The sequence below is a fragment of the Oncorhynchus kisutch genome, linkage group LG7, assembly GCF_002021735.2.
Source record: "Oncorhynchus kisutch isolate 150728-3 linkage group LG7, Okis_V2, whole genome shotgun sequence".
In the NCBI taxonomy this organism is placed as follows: domain Eukaryota; kingdom Metazoa; phylum Chordata; class Actinopteri; order Salmoniformes; family Salmonidae; genus Oncorhynchus; species Oncorhynchus kisutch.
The window spans coordinates 22,916,713-22,941,877 of record NC_034180.2 but is presented as its reverse complement, the minus strand read 5'-3'; the positions used below and the strand labels follow the sequence as shown (position 1 = coordinate 22,941,877).

General features: G+C 40.8%; 2 protein-coding genes across 3 annotated transcripts in view; one reads left to right on the top strand and one right to left on the bottom strand.

Moving 5' to 3' along the window:
* Positions 1-9,077, bottom strand: part of mipol1 (mirror-image polydactyly 1) — a 70,577-nt gene extending 61,500 nt beyond the window's left edge. The window contains exon 1 of one of the 2 annotated variants that reach the window (XM_031828690.1): positions 8,927-9,077. The gene's annotated coding sequence lies outside the window, so the exon portion shown is untranslated. The remainder of the gene's footprint in view (positions 1-8,926) is intronic. The other variant, XM_020487733.2, reaches the window with a different exon arrangement.
* A 489-nt stretch (positions 9,078-9,566) lies between these two features.
* psma3 (proteasome 20S subunit alpha 3) lies at positions 9,567-23,705 on the top strand. The gene is made up of 10 exons (XM_020487729.2): positions 9,567-9,698; positions 11,557-11,639; positions 11,743-11,866; positions 15,148-15,249; positions 15,639-15,785; positions 16,559-16,624; positions 16,715-16,761; positions 16,874-16,941; positions 18,686-18,750; positions 23,457-23,705. Exons 1-10 carry the CDS (start codon positions 9,678-9,680, stop codon positions 23,499-23,501), a joined length of 768 nt encoding a protein of 255 aa, XP_020343318.1. The 5' UTR covers positions 9,567-9,677; the 3' UTR covers positions 23,502-23,705.
* The last annotated feature ends 1,460 nt before the right edge of the window (positions 23,706-25,165 follow it).

Sequence of the window (25,165 nt, the reverse complement as noted above, 5' to 3'; positions counted from 1 at the left end):
CATGGCTTTAGAAGCTTCTGATAGGCTAATTGACATCATTTGAGTCAATTGGAGGTGTACCTGTGGATGTATTTCAAGGCCTACCTTCAAACTCACTGCCTCTCTTCACCTCCCGGGTGGCGCAGTGGTCTAATTTTAAGCTGTGCCACCAGAGACTCTGGGTTCGAGCCCAGGCTCTGTCGCAGCCGGCCGCGACCGGGAGGTCCATGGGGTGATTGGCCTAGCGTCATCCGGGTTAGGGAGGGTTTGGTAGGTAGGGATATCCTTGTCTCATCATGCACTAGCTACTCCTGTGGTGGGCAGGGCGCAGGGCACGCTGACCAGGTCGCCAGGTGCACAGTGTTTCTTCCGACACATTGGTGCGGCTGGCTTCCGGGTTGGATGCGCGCTGTGTTAAGAAGCAGTGCGGCTTGGTTGGGTTGTGTTTCGGAGGACGCATGACTCTCGACATTTGTCTCTCTCGAGCTCGTACGGGAGTTGTAGCGATGAGACAAGACAGTAACCACTGACAATTGGAAACTACGAAATTGGGGAGAAAAAAGGGGGTAAAAGAAAAAGAAACCAGCCAAGACCTCAGAAAAACAATTGTAGACCTCCACTGTTCCTAGGCCGTCATTGAAAATAAGAATTTGTTCTTAACTGACTTGCTTAGTTAAATAAAGGTTAAAAAAATAAAATAAAAATGAAAAACCCATAGAAAACTTGTGGGCAGAACTGAAAAAGCGTGTGCGAGCAAGGAGGCCAGCTCTGTCAGGAGGAATGGGCAAAAATTCACCCAACTTATTTTGGGAAGCTTGTGGAAGGCTACCCGAAACATTTGACCCAAGTTAATACATTTAAAGGCATTGCTAACAAATACTAATTGAGTGTATGTAAACTTCTGACCCAATGGGAATGTGATGAAATAAATAAAAGCTGAAATAAATCATTCTCTCTCTACTATTATTCTGACATTTCACATTCTTAAAATAATGTGGTGATCCTAACTGACCTAACTAAGACAGGGAATTTGTACTAGGATTAAATGTCAGGAATAGTCAAAAACTGAGTTTAAATGTATTTGGCGAAGGCATATGTAAACTTCCGACTTCAACTGTATGTGTACTACAACCTCACTTACAGCTCTCTGGGCTCTCTCTCTGAGGTACTAGTTTGTAAACACAACAAGCTCTCACAGTCTCACTGCAGTATTAGACGTTTATCCACGTTTATCCAAATGCCAAATTTCTAAGCTGCTCCAAACGTCAAATTTCAAAGTGTTTTTGACACCCTGGCAGGGTTTCCATTAGGAAAATGTGACGCCTGACAACGTAACCGGGAAGATTTTAATTGACAAGCCATTTGAGATATTTACCGGAAACATATGCATTGGGTGCATAACCCATTAGGGCGTTCATCCACGGAGCTTAGAATGACACCGCTCAGAAATCACATTTACATTATGGTAATACATTTTAACAGAACATGCAACTCATGTAACAAAGCAGCCAATAAAATGTCATTTTCAAACATTTGCCAAAATGCAATTAGTTGGAAAACACCATTCTAAACTCCGCACCTGATAGCAGTTCCATATGTGACAGAGATGAAAAACTTAGAAAGAGGGGGATTCTAATGGCATAGTTGTGGGTCCAAGAGGGAACTAAATTGAAATACATTTGCCAAAATAATCATTACTCGTATATACAGAAACAATTAAAATAATTGAAAATACTTTACCAGAAAGCATGACTTAACCACAGAGGAATCAAGGACCTTTAGCTCATTTAAAAAAAACAGCTGTGGATTATTTCAAATCACAAGATCGTATGCCTATTTGGGAAGCCTGTAATTTGGGCATTGCGCGTGGCAATAGGCCTAGCTGATTATTGAGTTGTGGCTGTCAGTGAACAGCATCTAAAATATGTGTGAAGATAATGTGTCAGAGTATAATTTAAAATGTTGAGACAAGAAGAAGGGGAGGGGTGTGTGGCGAAGATATGGGGGAGTCTCTCTCCAGAATGGCTTAACTGTCTCCTTCTCATTCATTGTTTTATTGTGTGAATTGTGCCTTTTGATTTTGATCAGTTCCCCATCACGTCTCCAGTAGTAAATGTAACGTTAATCCCCATCATTTGGTTACATTCATTTCTGTTAATGCATCGATTAATTAGTCATTTACAGTTTTCATTCTCAGAGTGGAAACGTTGTTTGCAGAGTTCACAACCTTCTACACTTTTGAGAAACAAGTTTTGGTTTATTTCATAACCATCATCATTAGTGATGCACCGATATGAATTTTTTTCCCGATACCAATATCCAATATTTTCCTTGCCAGAAAACCTGATACCGATATTTAACATTTTTTAGGCCTTTTAATCATTCTAGTACAGTTAAATAGTTAAACACACACATGGACGCAGCGGTCTAAAGCACTGCATCTCAGTGCAAGAAGCTTCACTACAGTCCCTGGTTTGAATCCAGGCTGTATCACATCCGGCCGTGATTGGGAGTCCCATTGGGCGGTGCACAATTGGCCCAGCGTCGTTCGGGTTTGGCCGGGGTAGGCCGCTATTGTAAATACAAATTTGCTCTTAACTGACTTGCCTCGTTAAATAAAGGTTACACACACACACCAAAAAGTTATTTTGTTGGCATTTACGTATGTCCCCATTACCAGTAAACATAATCAAAACCTATTTCTTTCACATACTTGATGTGCTGTTTCGTTGTTAATTTCTTCAGTTGTTTCATTCTCAACCAGGATCTTTCATACTATGGAAAGCTGTTTAAGTCTTTGCGTGTCAAATAACACTATTTGACGTGTCAAATAAGCTTGTTGACCAATCAGGACCTGAATATGACTGCACGTCAAATAATAATTTAATGCGTTCATTCATTTTTTACGTAGTTATTACACATTGATTACACTATCACTCGTATTTCATATGTCACAACGATACATCGATACGTATGCTATGATGCTGGTAAAGTTTTATCGCGCACCTACGGTGCTGGTCATAAAAAAAGCTAGCTCGCTCATGGATGCAAACAATGTTCTTCCCCAAAAACATAGCAAAACGACACCATCTGTTTCAGTAGCTATAGTTAGCTAGCCTACTATATAGCTAGGTGTCATCATCTAAAATAACCCTAATTTATAAGACAGTTCGTATTTGATTAATGGTGGTCGGACCCATCTATGTGAAGTTAGCCACAAGAAGGATTAGCCACAATAGTGGACTTTGTGGTTCACCTTCAAAATAAAAGCATATCATTGACAGTGATGCAAATGAAAACAAATAGTAGAATTATGCCAGAATTGAATAGATCATGCTAAACACGGTTGGAATGTTGTTATATAAAATCAACAAAAGATAATCATTTGTTAATTTGACAAAAATCTGTTGAAATCACACTGGCTGTATTAGACTTTAGAATTGCATTGGGGACATACTTATTTCACTGTACAGCCTTACCTATGGATGGTGGCTCAATGACATGGGGTATCAGTCTACTCAGTGACACCCAGAATACATTAGCATAGTAGCTATTATGCAACTGAAGCAACTGTGAATTGAGACACATTTATTGTCAACTTATGTGTATTGAACACTATTCCCGAAGAAAAACAATACTGCGTGGATGTTTTGGAGTATGACAACTCTGAGGAGGACATGAGAAAAATATATATTGGGTATTGAGTAGACTGATACCCCATTTCATTGATCCCCAATCCTTAGGTAAAGCTGTACAGTGCAATATCAATGTCAATACACACAATAGTGATTTCACAAAGTCACAGTCCCGCCAATAAGAGCTACAATGCTAATATTTGCGTAAACTCTTCACAGTTGTGTTCTGTGGGTGTCACCGAGTAGACCGATACCCCATTTCATTGCTTCACATTCCAACCTTGTGTAACATTATCTAGTCTAAAAATGTAATGATTCCACCAATTGTAACCTTCTGCATCACTTTCAAATAGGTACTTTTATTTTGAAGGTAAACGTCAAATTCCACTATTGTGCCGAATCCTTATTATGGCTAACTTCACAACACATAACCCGGACTGGTAGGACCTCACTAGCCAGATGAAGCTAGCTGGCTGCTTATAACTTTAGCTTTGGGCAACAGGGTTAAGTAGCTGGCTATCTATTTAATTTCATGAACTGAAGTTCAATTTCAATAGGCAAACAACAAGTGGCTACCTAGCTAATACTTACTCACAAGGATTCCTAAATCATTGCTAAGAATAATGAAAATTACTGCAGTTTCTACTGGTCATTGTTTTAAGGCTGGTTGTATTGGTGCTAGCTAGGTGCCAAGCTAAAGCTAGCTACCCCAGAAGTTGCGGTCGAAAAGAATCCTTTCCCACCAACTCGGTATTGTAAACACATCATTCGTGGCCGGTGTTTGGTTGTTTGCAGACTTTTTTGTACAGCTTTGACTGCTACTGATAGTAGTGGTGGCGATGTTGTCATTTTTAGCTAATATAGTCCGATTCCGATATGTTCACCGATATATCGTGCATCCCTAACCACCATAAATTTTTTCGTTGTCTTTTGTTTGGAGTGCTCCATGTGAGCAATGAGCACGTGTCTGGTTTCTCTGTCCTGATAACATTGAGAGAATGCACACGCCTGAGCAAGCATAGAAGTACCTGGCCTGCTGCGCGGAAATGTATTTAAGTGTTTAACATCCATTACGAATGATAATATATTAAAACTATTGTTCATCACAGTAAGCTTTTTGAAAAATCTTTCCACCCAATACACCCCTCGATAATCATCAATCCTTGGTGTGAAAGAGCAATGGAAGTTATAGGCCTACTGCTGCATTGGCCTATAGGCTATGAGTTCCATGCGCTCATTTCTTTAGCCAACAATGGATCACGATGTATCAATGTGTCCATATGGCAGAGGCTGGTGATCTCGCATTAGTTGACTTTGACCTTTTTATAATTTTCATTTCTATTTTTATAATTAACCACATGACAATGATTTTGATAATCAAAAACGTTATTATTGAAATTAAACTGTTCCATGAAAATGTGCATATGTAAATTCAAAACTGGTACGTTTCCCCAAACTTGAAACTCACACTGCGCCTATGAAGTCTTTATAAAAAGAATTGCCTCCATGTTTCCATGGTGGGATTTTGCCTATTGCCTACTTTGAAGCAAGGTAAAGCATGCCTCATAATATGATAATAATATGAAATAAAACATTCAGGTTTCAAACAATTATGTTTTCAAAATGCATACTGCCTCCAGCTCACATTGTAAAGTGGTGAGTGGCGCGCTGATAGCCTGTTGCCTGCACTTGAATGGGGAATGGGAGGTGCGCTTCAATTACAAGTTGATAAATACAAATTGTAGATATTTTTAATGGTGCGCCAAAACTGTTTTTAACCCACAATTGCATTTAGAATTTTTGCACAATGAATGGGCTTATAAAAGCACCTGTTTTACTCCAGCAGCAACCAGCTGAGGAGCTTCAGGAGAAATCTCTCTCAAAATAGGCTCTGTATCCTGTGCGCGTGTGATAGTTGTGTTGGATAAATAAGATACATGATGACTAATAAAAATACACACAGGCCAATTTATACTGAACAAAAATTTTAACGCACATGTAAAAGGTTGGTCCCATGTTTCATAGGCTGAAATAAAAGATCCCTGAAATGTTCCATACGCACAAAAAGCTTATTTCTCTCAAATTCTGTGCACATCCCTGTTAGTGAACATTTATCCTTTGCCTGACAGGTATGGCATATCAAGAAGCTGATTTTTGTAGATTTTACTCAATTGTCTCACTAATTTCTAGACCTTGTCTCATCGCTGCAACTCCTCAATGGGCTTGGGAGAGGCGAAGGTCTAGACACGCATCCTCTGAAACATGACACGACTAGCTGCCTACTTCTTAACACACTGCTTGCTTAACCCGGAAATCAGCCGCACCAATGTGTCAGAGGAAACACCATTCAACTGACTACAGTCATCAGCTCGCAGGCGCCCAGACTGCCACAAGGAGTCGCTAGAGCAATCGAGAAATCCACGAATTGTGGACAAATTCTTTGTTTTATTGAAAGCATACGGCTTTCAAAAAAACAAAGAATTGTTTTGATTTATTGAAAGCATATGGCTTTCAATAAAACAAAGAATTGTTCAACAATTCGTAGATTTCTCAATTGCTCTTTGACTGACAACGGAACAGAGCTAGCAGTGCACAATGACACGTCACGTGACCCGTTTTTTTCTCTTCAGCTTTCCAGTTCTAGACTGCACGGAGAGGGAGGGGGAGAAGGTAAACTCCACCTAACTGGTTTCAATGTATGGAATCACTTGGGAAATGTTGGATTTTAGGTAAACTTCCTATTTAAGGGTTAAGTGTAGGCACTCCTTCCGAATGGTTAACTTCTCCAGGGTAGGGGGCAGCATTTGGAATTTTGGATGAAAAGCGTGCCCAAATTAAACTGCCTTCTACTCAGGACCAGAAGATAGGATATGCATAAAATTGGTATATTTGGATAGAAAACACTCAAATGTTTCCAAAACTGTTAAAATAGTGTCTGTGAGTATAACATAACTGATTTGGCAGGTGAAAACCTGAGAAAAATCCATTCAGGAAGTAGGATTTCTTTGTTGTTGTAGTTTTCTATTCAATGCCATTACAGTATCCATTGACTTAGGACTCAAATTGCAGTTCATATGCCTTCCACTAGATGTCAACAGTCTTTAGAAATTGTTTCAGGCTTGTATTCTGAAAAATAAGTAAGAGCAGTCTGAATGAGTGGACCCTGCCGTGTCACAGAGCTTTTTCATTTTAATTTAATTTAAATTTAATTTCACCTTTATTTAACCAGCTAGGCTAGTTGAGAACAAGTTCTCATTTGCAACTGCGACCTGGCCAAGATAAAGCATAGCAGTGTGAACAGACAACACAGAGTTACACATGGAGTAAACAATTAACAAGTCAATAACACAGTAGAAAAAAAAGAGAGTCTATATACATTGTGTGCAAAAGGCATGAGGAGGTAGGCGAATGATTACAATTTTGCAGATTAACACTGGAGTGATAAATGATCAGATGGTCATGTACAGGTAGAGATATTGGTGTGCAAAAGAGCAGAAAAGTAAATAAATAAAAACAGTATGGGGATGAGGTAGGTAAAAATGGGTGGGCTATTTACCGATAGACTATGTACAGCTGCAGCGATCGGTTAGCTGCTCAGATAGCAGATGTTTGAAGTTGGTGAGGGAGATAAAAGTCTCCAACTTCAGCGATTTTTGCAATTCGTTCCAGTCACAGGCAGCAGAGAACTGGAACAAAAGGCGGCCAAATGAGGTGTTGGCTTTAGGGATGATCAGTGAGATTCTCGGTCGCGCGCAGTGTGAGTGCCGTTCTTGTTTACCTTTTATATTGACGACGTTATTGTCCGGTTGAAATATTATCGATTATTTAGGCTAAAAACGACCTGAAGATTGATTATGAACATCTTTTGAAATGTTTCTACGAACTTTACAGATACTATTTGGATTTTTTGTCTGCCTGTTGTGACTGCATTTGAGCCTGTGGATTACTGAAGAAGACACGCAAACAAAAGGAGGTTTTTGGATATAAAGACACTTTATCGAACAAAAGGAACATTTATTGAATAAATGAATGTCTTCTGAGTGCAACCATATGAAGATCATCAAAGCTAAGTGATTAATTTTATCTCTATTTCTGACTTGTGTAACTCTTATACTTGGCAGGTTACTGTTTGTAATGATTTGTCTGCTGGGCTATGTTCTCAAATAATCGTAAGGTATGCTTTCGCCATAAAGCATTTTTGAAATCTGACACCGTGGTTGGATTCACAAGAAGTTCATCTTTAAAGCTATGTAAAATAGTTGTATCTTTTCTGAATTATTATAATGAGTATTTCTGTATTTGAATTTGGCGCTCTGCAATCTCACTGGATGTTGGCCAGGTGGGACGCATACCCTAGAGAAGCTAAGGTATGGGTGAACTTTGGGATAGGGTTAAAACATAAAATAAAATAAACAGTGTCCACCACTGGGATCAAACACACAACCTTCTGATCCAGAGTTATTGGATAGGGCTATAACAAAAAACTGTGTCCACCATGCATGATCCAGAGTCATGGGATTACACCCATCCACCATCCCTGCCCACAACACCCTAGCAAAACCCAAGTCTACTTGATGGTAATAGGGCCAACTGTTTCCCTTAGTGGCCGGTTTTGAAGGCATTTGCTGAACTCGAAGTCAATATTTCGAAGTCAATATTGAACAATCTCCCTGAGTAAACAATGATGTCCTTGTACATCGCTATTATGCACCCTACTTTTTTCCACTAAAATAACAGTCTGGTCTGTGTTTGAGGGGTTCACATACTGAAGTAGGGATTCATACCATAACATATCTTATTTTGTACAGTCCTAAATGCATAGCACATTGTTTTGCTGCCCAAACTCAAGTTGACTAGGCTACATTATAGAAATCAGATACCATTTGTATTGTACACTTTCTTGACAGCCAAATAACGTTATGCCATGCAGTATTATAACAAGCATATTATACCCCTATACCTATATTTGCTGTGGCATGCCTAAAATATGTCAAATAGTTGACATGGAAGCTATAGCCAAACCCTAACTTTGAGTTAGTGTGGCTATCTTGTTCTTAATCAAAGTTTTGCACACATTTCGAATCTAAAAACATTCGCCACGTGTACAAATATCATAAATGAATATGCTGCTTTCTCAGCAGCGAGTGTCAAGCAAAGATCCACCCCCTAGGTTAAGCTATCTAGCTATCAAGCTAAAGTTAACAAGCAAAGCTAGCTAGCTATCTTCATTGAAAAATAGCTATTGTAGCTAGCTGACCATGTAACTTTTCTTTTCACAAGACAGTATAGCGTTACATTGTTGAATCACTTACCACAAAATCAGAAATGTGACCAGAGACCAGTTTATCTGTGCCAATAAAAACCTATTTAAGTATTTACGCAACTGATAGCACACCGCTAGTGCTTACAGTGGTTTCTGTGGATTGAGGAAGTTTACAATCCAAGTGGAATTTTGTTATTGTATAATTTTTGTCCACCAGGGAGCAGTCGATGATTAGCTCCACTAAATCATTCATAAACATCAATACACATACTTCTCCCACGAATGTTGAGAAAAGAGAAGGAACTGAATTAAATGTATGAATGTAAAGAAACACACGGAAACACACCCTTCTGTTATAGATTTGGGCCGTTTGCAGGTGGAAATGTAGCCAGAATTGATGGCAAGTTAACTGCTGAAAAATATACATATATATTTTACCTTTATTTAACTAGGAAAATCAGTTAAGAACCAATTCTAGGCCGGCCTAGGAACGACATAGTTTGTTTACCAGCGTATTACCGATTAAATCTCTTCATTTTGAAATTAGGTTAAACATTGAAGACTATAGTATTTTAAAATGAGTATGACTAGTGTATAAAATCTTCATGTAGATGTTTATGATGAGTTGTGCACTTCCACCCCTCCCGCTGCGATTACACTCCACCCCCGGAGGTGGCAGTATTTTTGCATGTTCAGTGCGGCTGCTGTTGTACGTAAAGGCATTTTCTTGTTGGTTGGTGAATGACTGGGATGTGCTGAAACACATCAGACGGAGTTGTAATAAAGGAGTTTTTAACACAATGAGTTCAATAGGAACTGGGGTAAGTTTGATAGCTAAGATACTGCTCGTTAAACATTTGTATGCTACCAAACGAAAGGTTTGGTTAACTTTTTAGCACCGGCTCATTCTTGGACAAGTTAGCAACAAAGTTAGCCAACTTGCTAATGCTAGCTAACTGTGGCTGCTCTGTGGTAGTTTTAGGTTTTACAGTAGTAGATAACCAATAACACATTACATTACGTCATTCGTTTAAGATCTATAATCATATGTAGAGTGAAACACTTTACATTGGTTACTGATGTCTACCTAAGTAACGTTAGTTATTTCACTACAGAACTAGCAAGCTAACTAGTTGTCATGCCTGCTGACTCACTTGTACGGCAGCTTGCTAGCTAAATTAGCAATGCTGGTTAAACTAAATCGAAATTGAAACAAATTCAACCAAATGGTGTTGGGTATTGGTTGCTCTCCTATCACTAAACAAATGTTTTATTTCACCACTGGGTAAATGGAATTTCACAACATGATATTTACAAGTTCTTTAATCTTTTAAAAAGCTAGAAAGACGCGCTGGCACCTGTAATGTAAAAATGGGATTACTCAAATTGTAATGTCACATGCACAAATGTCTCAAATGTCAAATGTCTTAATTGCAAAATCAACTCAAAAGTGCAATAATCAATAACAATATATTACTAGAAAAAAAGCACACGAGGAATATTAAATATGAGATACGCAATGAAGTAAGTAATTAAGCATACTATATACAGGAAATATTTAAGTCAGTTCCAGTACCATATTTACATATGCCGGGAGACTGGAGTGATGGAGGTAGATATGTATAGGGACAAGGCAACAGGATATAAGAGTAGCAGCATCTTGCAGGTGTGTAGAGTCATGTATGTGCATATTATGTGTGAATGAGTGTGTAGGGCCCTGTGAGTGTGCATAGATGGTGCAAAACATTGAAATAAAAGGTAAATCAAGATACAAGGTTAACATGGTCAGTGTAGCTATTTTATCAGTTGTATTGCTTGTGGATATAAGCTGTTCAAGAGCCTGTTGGTGTCAGATTTGATGCACCGGTACCTCTTGCAGTGAGGCAGCAGAGAAAATAGACTATGGCTTGGGTGGTTGGGGTCTTTGAGGATTTTCCAGGCCTTCTTTTCACACTGCCTGATATAGAGGTCCCAGATGGCAGCGAGCTCAGCACCAGTGATGTACTGGGCTGTCCGTACAATCCTCTAGCGCCATACCAAGTAGGGATGCAGCCAGTCAATATGATCTCACTAGTACAGCTGTAAAACATTTCCAGGAGGGCCCATACCAAACTTATTCAACCTCCTGAGGGGGAAGTGGCACTGTCGCGCCGCCTTCATGACTGTGTTTGGACCATTTTTAAGTCTTTAGTGATTTGGACACAGAGGTACTTGGAAGTTCTCTACCTGCTCCACTACCGCCCTGTCGATGTGGATGGGGGTGTGCTCCCCCCCCCCCCCCCCTCGTTTCCTGTAGTCCATGATCAGCTCCTTGGTCTTGCTGACATTGAGGGAGAGGTTGTTGCTTCGGCACCCCACTGCCAGGTCACTGACCTCCTCCCTGTAGGCTGACTCATCGTCGCCGGTGATCAGGCCTACCACCATCATGTCGGCAGCAAACTTGATGATGGTGTTGGAGTCGTGCGTGGCCACACAGTCGTGGGTTAACATTCAGGCCTATCATGAAGCTACTTCCATGGTTTTTGCTAGCTAATATTTTGAAAATTGACACCCTTGAGTTTGGTTAGATTGATGTAAAGGTATGAAGTCTGGCAGTTCCTGTCAATCACAAGTGTAGCTATGTTATCTCAACAGCGGTGGCCTTCAAAATATAACATCTAAAACTCTTTCCTTTTCTAGTATGACTTGTCTGCCTCCACCTTTTCACCTGATGGAAGGGTATTCCAGGTGGAATATGCCATGAAGGCAGTAGAAAACAGCAGGTATATTATCCTTCCCTGTTTGAGTGTTTTCAATGCAGTACCCACATGATGGAAAATAACCCAAGTGTCTCAATTTGTTGGTTCTTGTTCTTTCTCCTTACAGCACAGCAATTGGGATCCGATGCAAGGATGGGGTTGTGTTCGGTGTTGAGAAATTGATTCTCTCCAAACTTTATGAACAAGGCTCAAACAAGCGCATCTTCAATGTTGACCGTCACGTAGGAATGGTATGTATTCATCCAGACCACATCCATAGTGTAATTACGGGTAGAATGTTGACCAACAACTGATGTGCACATAACCAAAAAAACAGATGGGTTGTCTTATAATCAAAGGATTATTGACAACATGTAAGCTATATTTCTGAACTTGTCTGTAAATCTTTATTGAAAACATAAAAACATTTACTTAATGCACTTGTTTTGTTACAGTTATTGGTTGGCTAGCTGGCTAACCCTAGGTACATTAGCATAGACGTGACAAGCGACTAAACACTTCAAAACAGGAGATGGTATCAAGAACAAAATACAGCTAGCTGAAACAAGCCTTCTACAATTAACCACACACCAGCTTCTAGTCAATGTTGCTAGCTATCTGACTGATCAGAGTGACAATAATACACAGACTTTTACCTCTGGGCATTTGTCATGACGTTGTCAACCCCATATATTAATCTCGAAAGATCTTGGGGGGGGGGGGGGCTGTATTCTGCTGCTCATTAAGAAACACTGGATTTGGGTATTGGGGATGTGGTTGGGTGTGATATGTTTGGCCCTCTTGACTCATGGTAGAAAAATTTCACTCTCTAAATAGTCAGAATGAATCTAAGAAAAATCAAGAAATCTGTAATAAATTTAAGTTTTTGTCAAAGGTCTTAGTTGTGCAATATTACATCTAGCTAAAAGTATTTGGTGCAGTATCTCTAGTTAAATGTGCATGAAAACTACCTAGTACTGCAATCCTGACACTATTGACGCGGCCGCTGCTTCCCTTATTTCTGACAACATTTCTACAACTTCAGAAAGCTGTCAAACACACGGTTTATCATTGCCCAAAATCACAAACTAGTTTAATCTGTTTGTCAATGAAGCTAGCTAGTAGCACATTGAGCAGGCAGGCCACATTAACTAAATCCGCTTATCAAGTCACTGGCGAGTGACATAGAGTCTGGAGGTTTGCGTGTGTCTGTGTGGCGCTCTGTGATGCAGCAGTGACTGTCTGAGGAACGGGCTATCGTACTGTAGTGACATGGGCTGGATAGAATCAGTCTGTCTTTAGAACTGGTAATAATTGCTTATTTGCCCTGCAAAATAATAGAACAATATTATTTCTATAATAAAGCTGTGATTGAGACTTTCATTGTTGTTATTTTTGAAAGCCACAACTTTAGGAGAGAATCTTCGTAGGCTAGAATATTTGGGAAATAAAGCTGTAGATGTCCTGGAGGGCAGGCAGTGTGCCCCCGGTGATGCGTTGGGCTGACCACACGCACCACCCTCTGGAGAGGCGGTTGCGTCTGGTGCTGTAGCCGTACCAGGCAGTGATGCAGTCCAACAGGATGCTCTCAATGGCACACCTGTAGATGTTTGCGAGGGTCTTTGGTCCTACCAAGCTGAATTGTTCAGCCTTCTGAGGTTGAAGAGGCGCTGTTGCGCTTCACTACACTGTCTGTGTGGATGGGTTATTTCAGTTTGTCAGTGATGGGCATGCAGATAAACTTGATGCTTTTCACCCTCCACTGCTACCCACGTGGGTGGGGGCGTGCTGTCTCCTGAAGTCCACAATCACCTCCTTCGTTTTTTTCCTGGCACCACTCCACCCACACCACTTCCCAATGGATCTGTTGGGGTGGTATGCGAATTGTAGTGGGTCTAGGGTGTCGGGTAAGGTGGATGTTTGATCCTTAACTAGTCTCAAAGCACTTCATGATGACAGAAATGGGGACTACAGACTGGGATAGGGAGAGATTGAATATGTCCGTAAACACTTCAGCCAGCTGGTCTGCACATAATCTAAGGATGTGGCTATGGATGCCGTTTGGGCCGGCAGCCTTGCGAGGCTTAACACGGTTAAATGTCTTCACGTCGGCCGCGGAGAACGAGAGCTCGCAGGAGCGAAGGAAGTAGCAGAATGGAGGCGTGATTGGATTTGCCAAAGGTGGGGCGGGGGAGTAGCAATGGTCAAGATTTCTTGATGAGCGAGTTGCGCAGGCGATGTGTTGATAAAGCTTTGGTTGCATTTTCCTCATATTTGCTTTTAGGGGGCGGTGGTACGAACATAGGATCCAATTCAGGAATGTCTCATTTTTGGTCAAAATGCTGGTGAGTGACTGCTGATCTAATATCCAAAAGTTATTTTTGGCTATAGGTAATAATGCTAGAAATGTTCTGAGCAAATAATACGAAATAACACACACAAAATACTGCGAAGTTGGAACAGGGTGACCATATCTGTTGGCGCCATGTCTGTTGGAGCCTATCGAATAGAAACACAAGATGGTTAAGGAGTATCCATTATAAAAAAAGGCTATAGCCCATGCATCCAACAGAGGGAGAGAGATTTTCTGACTGGACATTTTGGGATGCTTTGGTATAATTTCTCGCTTTGTCTAGCCTACATTCCTCTCTTGCGTTCTGTATAACATTTTTATTGAAATAGGCTAATTACTCTTAATGTCACTTGTGTGCTGCGAGACTGTTCTTTACTGTGGGGCGCCAGTCAAGTTCAAATAGGCTAAACCATCGTGTGTCACATCACAATCTACGAATGCTGTCAATCATCGTAAATAGACGATGCTATTGTAATAGCACTCAACCTTACTTTCAACACAACATTGGTGACGCGTTGTCTTATCTAAACAAGTATGAGGCGCTGTGTAATGTGGGCAGGTCTGTCTGTCTAGTTTCTGCCGTACGATTGAATAGAGTTGCAGAGCAAGGAAAACGACTAATTCAAAGTCTCCGAGCGTGCACCGCTAGCAATTTCACACCGGTTACATAGGATGATCGAAATGGATCTAGGAATGGAACAGCTTCCATAAATCTCGCAAATCTCTTGTTTTGGAAGGTACTGACTTTGTGACAAATTATGCTGTTAACACTTTGTAGTCAATTTCTACAGTTGTGTCGATGTTTCTGACTAATATCGAATATCAATGCAACAGACAGTTTTCAACCAGAGTTTTTTTTGGGTTCATCTGTTTTTAAAGCAGTTCATCTCATAGAAAGGGCGAATAACATTTGAACCTGCCTTTTAACTCATTAAAATTAGACTCAGCGATAATACGACGTTGCCACGAGCACCACAGATATTGCAGATAAGCGCGATGCACTCTATCTGGTATGGCCAAGAATGTGTTTCATGCTGCTGCCACATGATTGCTGCTGGACCATAACACTGAAGAAGTTAAGCATCAAGCCTAACACTCTTAGTTGTTGTGGAAGTCGTCCCGATTCTGCTGTTTACTTTGTGCATTGCTGAATCTACCTTTGAACTTTCTTACCCATAGGCAGTGGCTGGACTACTGGCTGATGCTCGATCCCTGTCTGAGGTGGCCAGAGAGGAGGCCTCCAACTTCAGATCCAACTATGGACACAACATCCCACTGAAGGTAAAAAATAATAATTCTGTTGCTATTCATCAGTGTTTCCCTCAAACTCCTCCTCGGTTACCCTGTCAGTTCCACATATTTGATATTTATTTATTTTTATTTTACCTTTATTTAACTAGGCAAGTCAGTTAAGAACAAATTCTTATTTTCAATGACGGCCTAGGAACTGTGGGTTAACTGCCTGTTCAGGGGCAGAACAACCGATTTGTACCTTGTCAGCTCGGGGGTTTGAACTTTCAACCTTCCTTTCTAACCACTAGGCTACCCTGCCGCCCCATATATTCCATTACAGGACTACCACGCCTGATTCAACTGGTTAACTGTGACTATGCTAACCTATTTTTGGCGACAGTCATATTCTTTGAATTGCATATAATCTCTCTTTACAGTATCTCTCAGAGAGAGTGGCCATGTACGTTCATGCCTACACACTATACAGTGCCGTGCGGCCGTTTGGATGCAGCTTCATCTTGGGCTCTTACGATCAAGATGACGGTCCTCAGCTGTACATGGTTGATCCCTCTGGAATCTCATTTGTGAGTTAGGTTTGGGTGTTTATCACTAAACTAACTGTTGTCTAATGTCATTAACTTAATGTTGTCACACTACACTCTTAGGGCTGGTTTCCCGAATCAAGATTAAGACTAGTCTAGGAGTAAGGGGCATTCTCAATGGAGATTTTAAAATGAGCATGTGGTTTACTCCTTGACTAGGTTTAATCTGGGTCTGGGAAAATTGCCATTTAAAGGCCCCAGTGCAGTCAAAAATGTATATATGAAACACAGGAAAATCAAAAATGTGTATATATAAAACACAGGAAAATCACATTTCCACACAGGTTAGAATAATATTGTGAAAATTATAATGCCCTTTTAGTGTAAGAGCTGATTGAAAAGACTGCATGAGATTTCAGCACGTTTTGGTGTTATCGAGTTTTGGCCTACCATGGTGACATCACCATGCGGTAAATTAGTGAATAGACCAATAAGAAAGGGTTCAAAACTTTTCTACCAATAAGTTAGTATTCCATTTTTCCCTCCCCAGACAGGCCTAGCAAAATTCTTGCTTGGGAAATTTTATTTTTTACCATTTTAATTGAAAGTACTTCATTGTTACCCAGAAATGATTTAAATAGTAAGATTAAAAAGATTGACCTTTTAAGTGGTTTGGAAATTTGCAATGTATTCTCAGAAGGGAATGTTTGTTTTACCATCTCTATATGTTGTCATGCAGCCTCAAAGTGATGTGAAATGTGTAACATTGTTGTGAAAATGTTCAAGATGGCCACTGAAATGTTTGTTTTATTAAGGGTTACTGGGGATGTGCTATTGGAAAAGCCAAGCAAGCCGCCAAGACAGAAATTGAAAAGCTTCAGGTAAGAATATTAATTTAGCCAAGTTGTCCAATTTCATAAAACATGGGAATATCTTCATTGTTTATCTTTGTATGTCATTGCCATCAACAGATGAAAGACATGACCTGCAGGGAGTTAGTAAAAGAGGTGGCCAAAATGTACGTTTTATTTTTTTATTTTATTAAAGGAATACACCTACTGTTGCTCATTCTCATAAATAGCCTTCAATCAAGGCACTGTGTATGTACTGTTGTATTTTTGGTTTTGTAGAATCTACATTGTACACGATGAAGTGAAAGACAAAGCGTTCGAGTTGGAACTCAGCTGGGTTGGAGAAGGTAATGCAGCTTTCTCTTATATACACTGAGTGTACAAAACAGACACATGCTCTTTCCGTGACAGACTGTCCAGGTGAAAGCTATGATCCCTTATTGATGTCACTTGTTAAATCCACTTCAATCAGTGTAGATGAAGGGGAGGAGACAGGTTAAAGAAGGATTTTTTTAAGCCTTGAGACAATTGAGACCAGGATTGTGTGCCATTCAGATGGGAAAGACAGATGATTTAAGTGCCTTTGAACGGGTTATGGTAGTAGGTGCCAGGTGCACCAGTTTCTGCCAAGAACTGCAACGCTGCTGGGTTTAACGCTCAACAGGTTCCCGTTTGTAACAAGAATGGCCCACCACACAAAGGACAATCCAGCCAACTTGACACAACTGTGTGAAGCATTGGAGTCAACATGTGCCAGCATCCCTGTGGAATGTTTCGAGACCTTTTAGAGTCCATGTCCTGACGAATTGAGGCTGTTCTGAAGGCAGGGGGGGGGCTAAAGGCAGGCATCATCAGCTTGTCACACACCGCTTTGCATTTTCAAAACATACACTTAATTGTTTGAAACCTGAACATTTTACTACATATGAGGCATGTCTTACCTGGCTTCAAATTAGCCTAGCCAAAATCAGACTATCTGTGGAAGCAATTATTTTATATAAACTTTCTTTCATTGTCCAGGAACCAAAGGCACACTTCTAGTCATATTAGCAACCCATGCTAGTAGTTGCATATTTAACCACCCCTCTTTCTAAATTTCTAAAATATATTTTCATCTGTCACATGAAACCGACGGCATGTGCAGTGAGCTTTTGATAACTGTGATTTCCTGCTAATTGCATTATGGAATGAACATTTGCGCATTGCTGCACTTATGTGAAGAAATAATGGTTCATCAACATTACGCTAAACGTTCTGAGCTGTTGCGTCACTCATTCCTTTTCCCCCTCTATTTTCTTTTATGTAACCTATGCCTATTGGTTGTGTGAATGTGGGACCTATCATCCCACAACTGTCCCAGAGTCTGTTTTGGAATGGGCTATTTCTTTCTCAAAAAGCTGACCAATAGAATAGGTCAACTTTTCTACTATGGGGGATAGCGGATTGAGATAGGCTAGCGATTTTGCTGTTTGTTACTGGTCTTGTTGGCTGAGGAAAAGTAAATGTGGACAGGTATTACGATACCTATGTCCTAAATACCACCCTTTTGCCTATGAAGTGCACTACTTTTAACCAGGGCCCCATAGGGCTCTGTTCAAAAGGAGTGCACTATATAGGGAATAGAGGGCCATTTGGGACAAAGGCTAGTACTGCCTTTCATTATCACTGCTCCTGCCTCACGCCCGCCCATGTGTCGCCTGTGTCACAAAGTGCGTGTCAGAATTTGGTAAGAAGGAATTGTTGCATCCTGACTTGCATGTTCTGTTAATATGAATTACCATAATCGAAATGTCATTCTGGGCACCGTGGGTGGATGCCCTAATCAGGTTATGCACCCAATCCAAAAGGGTCTGGTAAATTTCTTAAATGTCCGCTAAATTAAAATTATGCCGGTCAAATGTCCGGCGCCTCATTTTTGTAACGGAAACCCTGGCGTGAGCAGTGTTCCACTCAAATCTGAAAGTTAACCCAGCTCATAAAAGTTATATATTGCATGCATGTGCAGTCATGGCCAGCTACGTGACGGGCCATCGCCCGATCCAGTCAAGTCAATGTTGTGCAATACTTATGACCTTCATTTCCCTTCACCAGTGACAAATGGAAAGCACGAGCTGGTTCCTAAAGACATCAGGGTGGAGGCAGAGAAGTATGCTAAGGTATGTACCACGACAACCAGTTTGTTGCATGGCATTTCTGTGACCTGGGTTCAAAACAACAGTACCTTCAAAGTATTCTTTCCACATTTTATGGTTACAAACTGAATGTAAAATGGAATAAATTGAGTGTGTCATTGGCCTACACACAATACCCCATAATCAGTCTAAGTATTCAACACCTTTTATGACGAGCCTAAATAAGTTGAGTAAAAATGTGTTTAACTGACATAAGTTGCATGGACGCACTCTGTGTGCAATAATGGTGTTTAACATATATTTTTGGAATGACTTCCTCATCTCTATACCGTACACATACAGATAATTGTAAGGTTGAGCACTGAATTTCAAAACCGATTCAACCACAGACCAGGGAGGTTTTCCAATGCCTTGCAAACAAGGGTAGATGGGTAAAAAAAAGCAGACATTGAATATATCCCTTTTGAGCATGGTGAAGTAATTGATTATACTTTGGATGGTGTATCAATTACACCCAGTCACTAGAATGATACTGGCGTCCTTCCGTTAACTCGGTAGCCGGAGAGGAAGGAAACTGCTCAGGGATTTCAACATGAGGCCAATGGTGACTTTAAAACAGTTAGTTTATTGGCTGTGATGGGGGAACTGAGGATGGATACACAACATTGTAATTACTCCACAATACTATGCTAATTAACAGAGCAAAGAAATTAATTTCATGCCCTGAATAGAATGCGTTATGTTTGGGGAAAATCCAGCAGTGATCAACAACCAACTTAAGAGTTTGAATTTAAAAGGAATAATCCGCAAATATTGTACAAACCAGGTGTGTAAAGCTCTTAGAGACTTACCCAGAAAGAATCACTTTCTGAAGGCACTGTGTGTCTATGGATCGAACTCGGGTTTCCTGTGCGCCACAAGACTGTTAGCTTTCTGAGCTAAATCCTAGGTTTTAGCCCAGGGAGCTAACTAGTCTTCAGGTCCCAGGCAAGGTTACTCATCACACGAGCGTGGTTCACTAAACCACCATTATACAGTATCTGTTAGTGTTGTACGGCGTACCGAAACTATAATAAGAAAAACGGTTGGGTATTAGAAGCGAAAGGAACAAATTCTATCAAATGTTTCACGTTTGAAAATGAGCTAAATGTGTTAAACGTATTAGAAAATATGATAAATTTGGACAAACGATTACAAGACTATAACAGAATGCATCAGTGTTTGTATCCTGCAGCTTTCTGAAGAAGCATCGGCACAGGAATGGCTGTCTGGGTGTGCATATGTTGACCACTTTGTAGCCGCATTTCCCCCTGGTTATCCACTGGTCACAAAGTGATTGATAGGCAATTTAAACTTCAATTCAACCATTATTGGGTTGAACAGCCATCCAAGTTTATTCAAGTTGAATAATATTTTGATGCCGACAGTAGTCGTAACATTGGAAGACATGGCTTGGACTGTAGCCTACGAAAGTCTATTCCTGCTCATTTCCCATGAGCCATCAAATACATGTTGTGTGTCATCATAGTGGTCTCTAACTTGTGGTCAGGCTCGCTCAGGTGGGGGGAAAACGTGCACCTTTTTTTCAATGCTGATTTGAATGTAATTGAGAAAACAAAGGTGTAAACTTTTTCGCAACATCCTTTAATCTAGTTTTTCAAAAGTATCTGATTACAAAAAAAATCTGGTAACGGGTTATTTTTTTTGGTATTCATTAACCATGTTTTCATGCGACATTGTGGGATGTTTTTGTCGGTAAAATTGTGATGGCAGTGGGAACTCCTTTATGTGCAAATATTGATAGAATAACCATCATATCGAAGTAAGCATGGAGTCACACGATGTTATGGGGAGTGGTCCTCCCACTACAACTAGGGAAACCATGCAATTTTAGGCTACAGATGAAAAACTGAACTTCACAGGGTGGTAAGTGCATAGTGATCTGGATGCTCCTTTCCAATAAACATTGTGGGTCTGATTCTGGTGACAGACGCTTAACTGCTGTTTTACAAATGCAAGTATTCTCGCTCTTTCAATTCTCGCTCTTAATCTCATGTAAAGTCGTGGCCAAAAGTTTTGAGAATGGCAAATATTAATTTTCCCAAATATTAATTTTCCCAAAGTCTGCTGCCTCAGTTGGCAATTTGCATATATTACAGAATGTTATGAAGAGTGATCAGATGAATTGCAATTAATTGCAAAGTCCCTCTTTGCCATGCATCCCAAAAAAACATTTCCACAGCATTTCAGCCCTGCCACAAAAGGACCAGCTGACATGTCAGTGATTTTTCTCGTTAACACAGGTGTGAGTGTTGACGAGGACAAGGCTGGAGATCACTCTGTCATGCTGATTGAGTTTGAATAAGACTGGATGCTTCAAAAGGAGGGTGGTGCTTGGAATCATTGTTCTTCCTCTGTCAGCCATGGTTACCTGCAAGGAAACGCGTACCGTCATCATTGCTTTGCACAAAAAGGGCTTCACAGGCAAGGATATTGCTGCCAGTAAGATTGCACCTAAATCAACCATTTATCAGTAAGCCGTCTTCAACCATTTATCAGATCATAAAGAACTTCAAGGAGAGTGGTTCAATTGTTGTGAAGACGGCTTCAGAGTACCCAAGAAAGTCCAGCAAGCGCCAGGACCGTCTCCCAAAGTTGATTCAGCTGCGGGATCGGGGCACCACCAGTACAGAGCTTGCTCAGGAATGGCAGCAGGCAGGTGTGAGCGCATCTGCACGCACAGTGAGGCGAAGACTTTGAGGATGGCCTGGTGTCAAGAAGGGCAGCAGAGAGGCCATTTCTCTCCAGGAAAAACATCAGGGACAGACTGATATTCTGTAAAAGGTACAGGGATTGGACTGCTGAGGACTGGGGTAAAGTCATTTTCTCTGATGAATCCCCTTTCCGATTGTTTGGGGCATCCGGACAAGCTTTTTTCCCCCAGAGAAGACAAGGTGAGCGCTACCATCAGTCCTGTGTCATGTCAACAGTAAAGCATCCTGAGACCATTCATTTGTGAGGTTGCTTCTCAGCCAATGGAGTGGGCTCACTCACAATTTTGCCTAACACAGCCATGAATAAAGAATGGTACCAAGATATCCTCCGAGAGCAACTTCTCACAACCATCCAGGAACAGTTTGGTGACGAACAATGCCTTTTCCAGCATGATGGAGCACCTTGCCATAAGGCAAAGGTGATAACTAAGTGGCTCGGGGAACAAAACATTGACATTTTGGGTCCATGCCCAGGAAACTCCCCAGACCTTAATCCCATTGAGAACTTGTTGTCAATCCTCGAGGCGGTTGGACAAACAGAAACCCACAAATTCTGACTAACTCCAAGCATTGAATATGCAAGAATGGGCTGCCATCAGTCAGGATGTGGCCCAGAAGTTAATTGACAGCATGCCAGGGCGGATTGCAGAGGTCTTGAAAAAGAAGGGTATTTTTTTGACTCTGCAAATATTGACTGCATCAACTTCATGTAATTGTCAAAAGCCTTTGACACTTATGAAATGCTTGTAATTATACTTCAGTATTCCATAGTAACATCTGACAAAAATATCTAAAGACACAAAAGCAGCAAGCTTTGTGGAAATTAATGTCATTCTGAAATCTTTTGGCCACGACTGTAGACTAGCCTAACTTTACCCGTCTGGATCCCCATAATGACAAAGCAAAAATAGGTTGACATTCTTTTAAAAATGTTATTTAAAAAAACTGACATTTACATAAGTATTCAGACCCCCTAATTTGTTGAAGCACCATTGACAGCGAGTACAGCTTCGAGTCTTCTTGGGTATGACGCTACAAGCATGGCACATCTGTATTTGGGGAGTTTCTCCCATTCTTCTCTGCAGATCCTCTCAAGCTCTGCCAGGTTGGATGAGAGTCGCTGCACAGCTATTTTCAGGTCTCTCCAGAGATGTTCAATCGGGTTCAAGGCCAGGCTCTGGCTGCGCCCCTCAAGGACATTAAGAGACTTGCCCCGAAGCCACTCCTGCTTTCTCTTGGCTGTGTGTCCAGGGTTGTTGTCCTGCTGGAAGGTGAACCTTCCTCCCAGTCTGCTGGCATGAGCGCTCTGGAGCATGTTTTTATCAAGGATCTCTCTGTATTTTGCTCTGTTCATCTTTCCCTCAATCCTGACTAGTCTCCCAGTCCCTTCCCCTAAAAAACATCCCACAGCATGATGCTGCCAGCACCATGCGTCACTGTAGGTTTGGTGCCAGGTTTCCTAAAAATGTGATGCTTGGCATTCAGGCCAAAGAGTTCAATCTTGGTGTCATTAGACCAGACAATCTTGTTTCTCATGGTCGGAGTCCTTTAGGTGCCTTTTTGCAAATTCCAAGCGGGCTGTCATGGGGTCTGAATACTGAATACTTATGTAAATACCTTTTTTTTTGGTTGCAAAAAACAACCTGTTTTCACTTTGTCATTATGGCATACTGTGTGTGCATTGATGAGGGGGAAAATAAATTAATCAATTTTAGAATAAGACTAATGTAACAAAATGTGGAAAAAGTAAAGGGGTCTGAATACTTTATGAATGCACTGTAGCCTATGCCAACTGGGCAGAAGCTCTTCAAAAAACTGCACTTTTTTTGGGGGGGGGGGGGGGGTTGGTTGACTATCGTGATACTAAATCTGGTATTGACGTAATTTCTGCTATCGTGGTAACATTAGTCTGTCTTTCTGGTGTCTGATTCACAATGCTTCTTGCTTCCACCATAGGATTCTTTGGAGGAGGAGGATGACTCTGAAGAAGACAACATGTAAACTCAATTCTGCGGTTTCTTCACTTGTCACACACACCTACTGACAGGACAGCTCTACAAGAAACAGACAGAAATTATTTTGTATGTTTTGTAGTTAATGGAGCATTCATGTCATTTCTTTCCCATTTGGTTTGATGGATTACACAGCTTTGAAATAAAAGTGGATGAGCACTGTTCATACTAAAAGCATCTTTGACCATTAAAAGGGTCTGTCTTAGTCATGTTATTTTTTTGCCAATGTATTAGAGGTCGACCGATTATTGGAGGACCAGAAAAGCCGATACCGATTAAATCAGACGATTTAATTAATTTTTTATTGATTTGTAATCATCACAATTACAACAATACTGAATGAACAATTATTTTAATATAATCAATTTAGCCTCACGTAAATCATGCAAAACCGCAATATGTGCTAACGTTTCAGTTCCTTGCTCAGAACATGAGAACATATGAAAGCTGGTGGTTCCTTTTAACATGAGTCTTCAATATTCCCAGGTAAGACGTTTTAGGTTGTAGTTACTATAGGAATTATAGGACTATTTCCCTCTATACCATTTGTATTTCATTAACCTTTGACTATTAGATGTTCTTATAGGCACTTTATTGCCAGTGTAACAAGTATTAGCTTCCGTCCCTCTCCTCGCTCCTCCCTGGGCTCGAACCAGCAACACAACAACAGCCACCATCGAAGCAGCGTTACCCTTGCAGAGCAAGGGGAAGAACTACTAGAAGGCTCAGAGCGAGTGAAGTTTGAAATGCTATTAGCGCACGCTAGCTAGCCATTTCACTTCGGTTACACCAGCCTCATCTCGGGAGTTAATAGGCTTGAAGTCATAAACAGCGCAATGCTTGACGCACAATGAAAAGCTGCTGGCAAAACGCACGAAAGTGCTGTTTGAAAGAATGTTTAGGTGTATGCTTCTGCCTACAACCGCTCAGTCAATTTAGATACTTGTATGCTTAGTCAGATATGCAACGCAGGACACGCTAGATAATATCTAGTAATATAATCAACCATGTGCAGTTAACTAGTGATTACGATTGATTGTTTTTTATAAGATAAGTTTAATGCTAGCTAGCAACTTACCTTAGCTTACTGCATTTGCGTAACAGGCAGCCTCCTTGTGGAGTGCAACGAGAGAGGCAGGTCGTTATTGCGTTGGGCTAGTTAACTGTAAGGTTGCAAGATTGATTCCCTGAGCTGACAAGGTGGAAATCTGTCGTTCTGCCCCTGAACAAGGCAGTTAACCCACCGTTCCTAGGCCGTCATTGAAAATAAGAATGTGTTCTTAACTGACTTGCCTAGTTAAATAAAGGTATAAAATAAAAATACAGATTTCCGATTGCTATAAACTTGAAATCGGCCATTCCGATTAATCGGTTGACCTCTAATATGTATTTAGTCCTTAAGGTATTATTTACAAGACTACTACTACTTGATCCTTCTACTGGTGGTGCCAGTTGTGTACGAACAAATACAATTTCAGTGCAGTGTGATGTTTCAACTATGACATGAGTTCAGTGACTCCAGAAGGGCAGTAGTCTCCACATTGACCTTACCATAGACCGCCACCTCTGGCTACCATGCCTCTCCATTCCATCCTTGTTTTTCCGTCCCTGCTTGGATACACTTGAGACTAAATACAGAAGACCTGACGATAA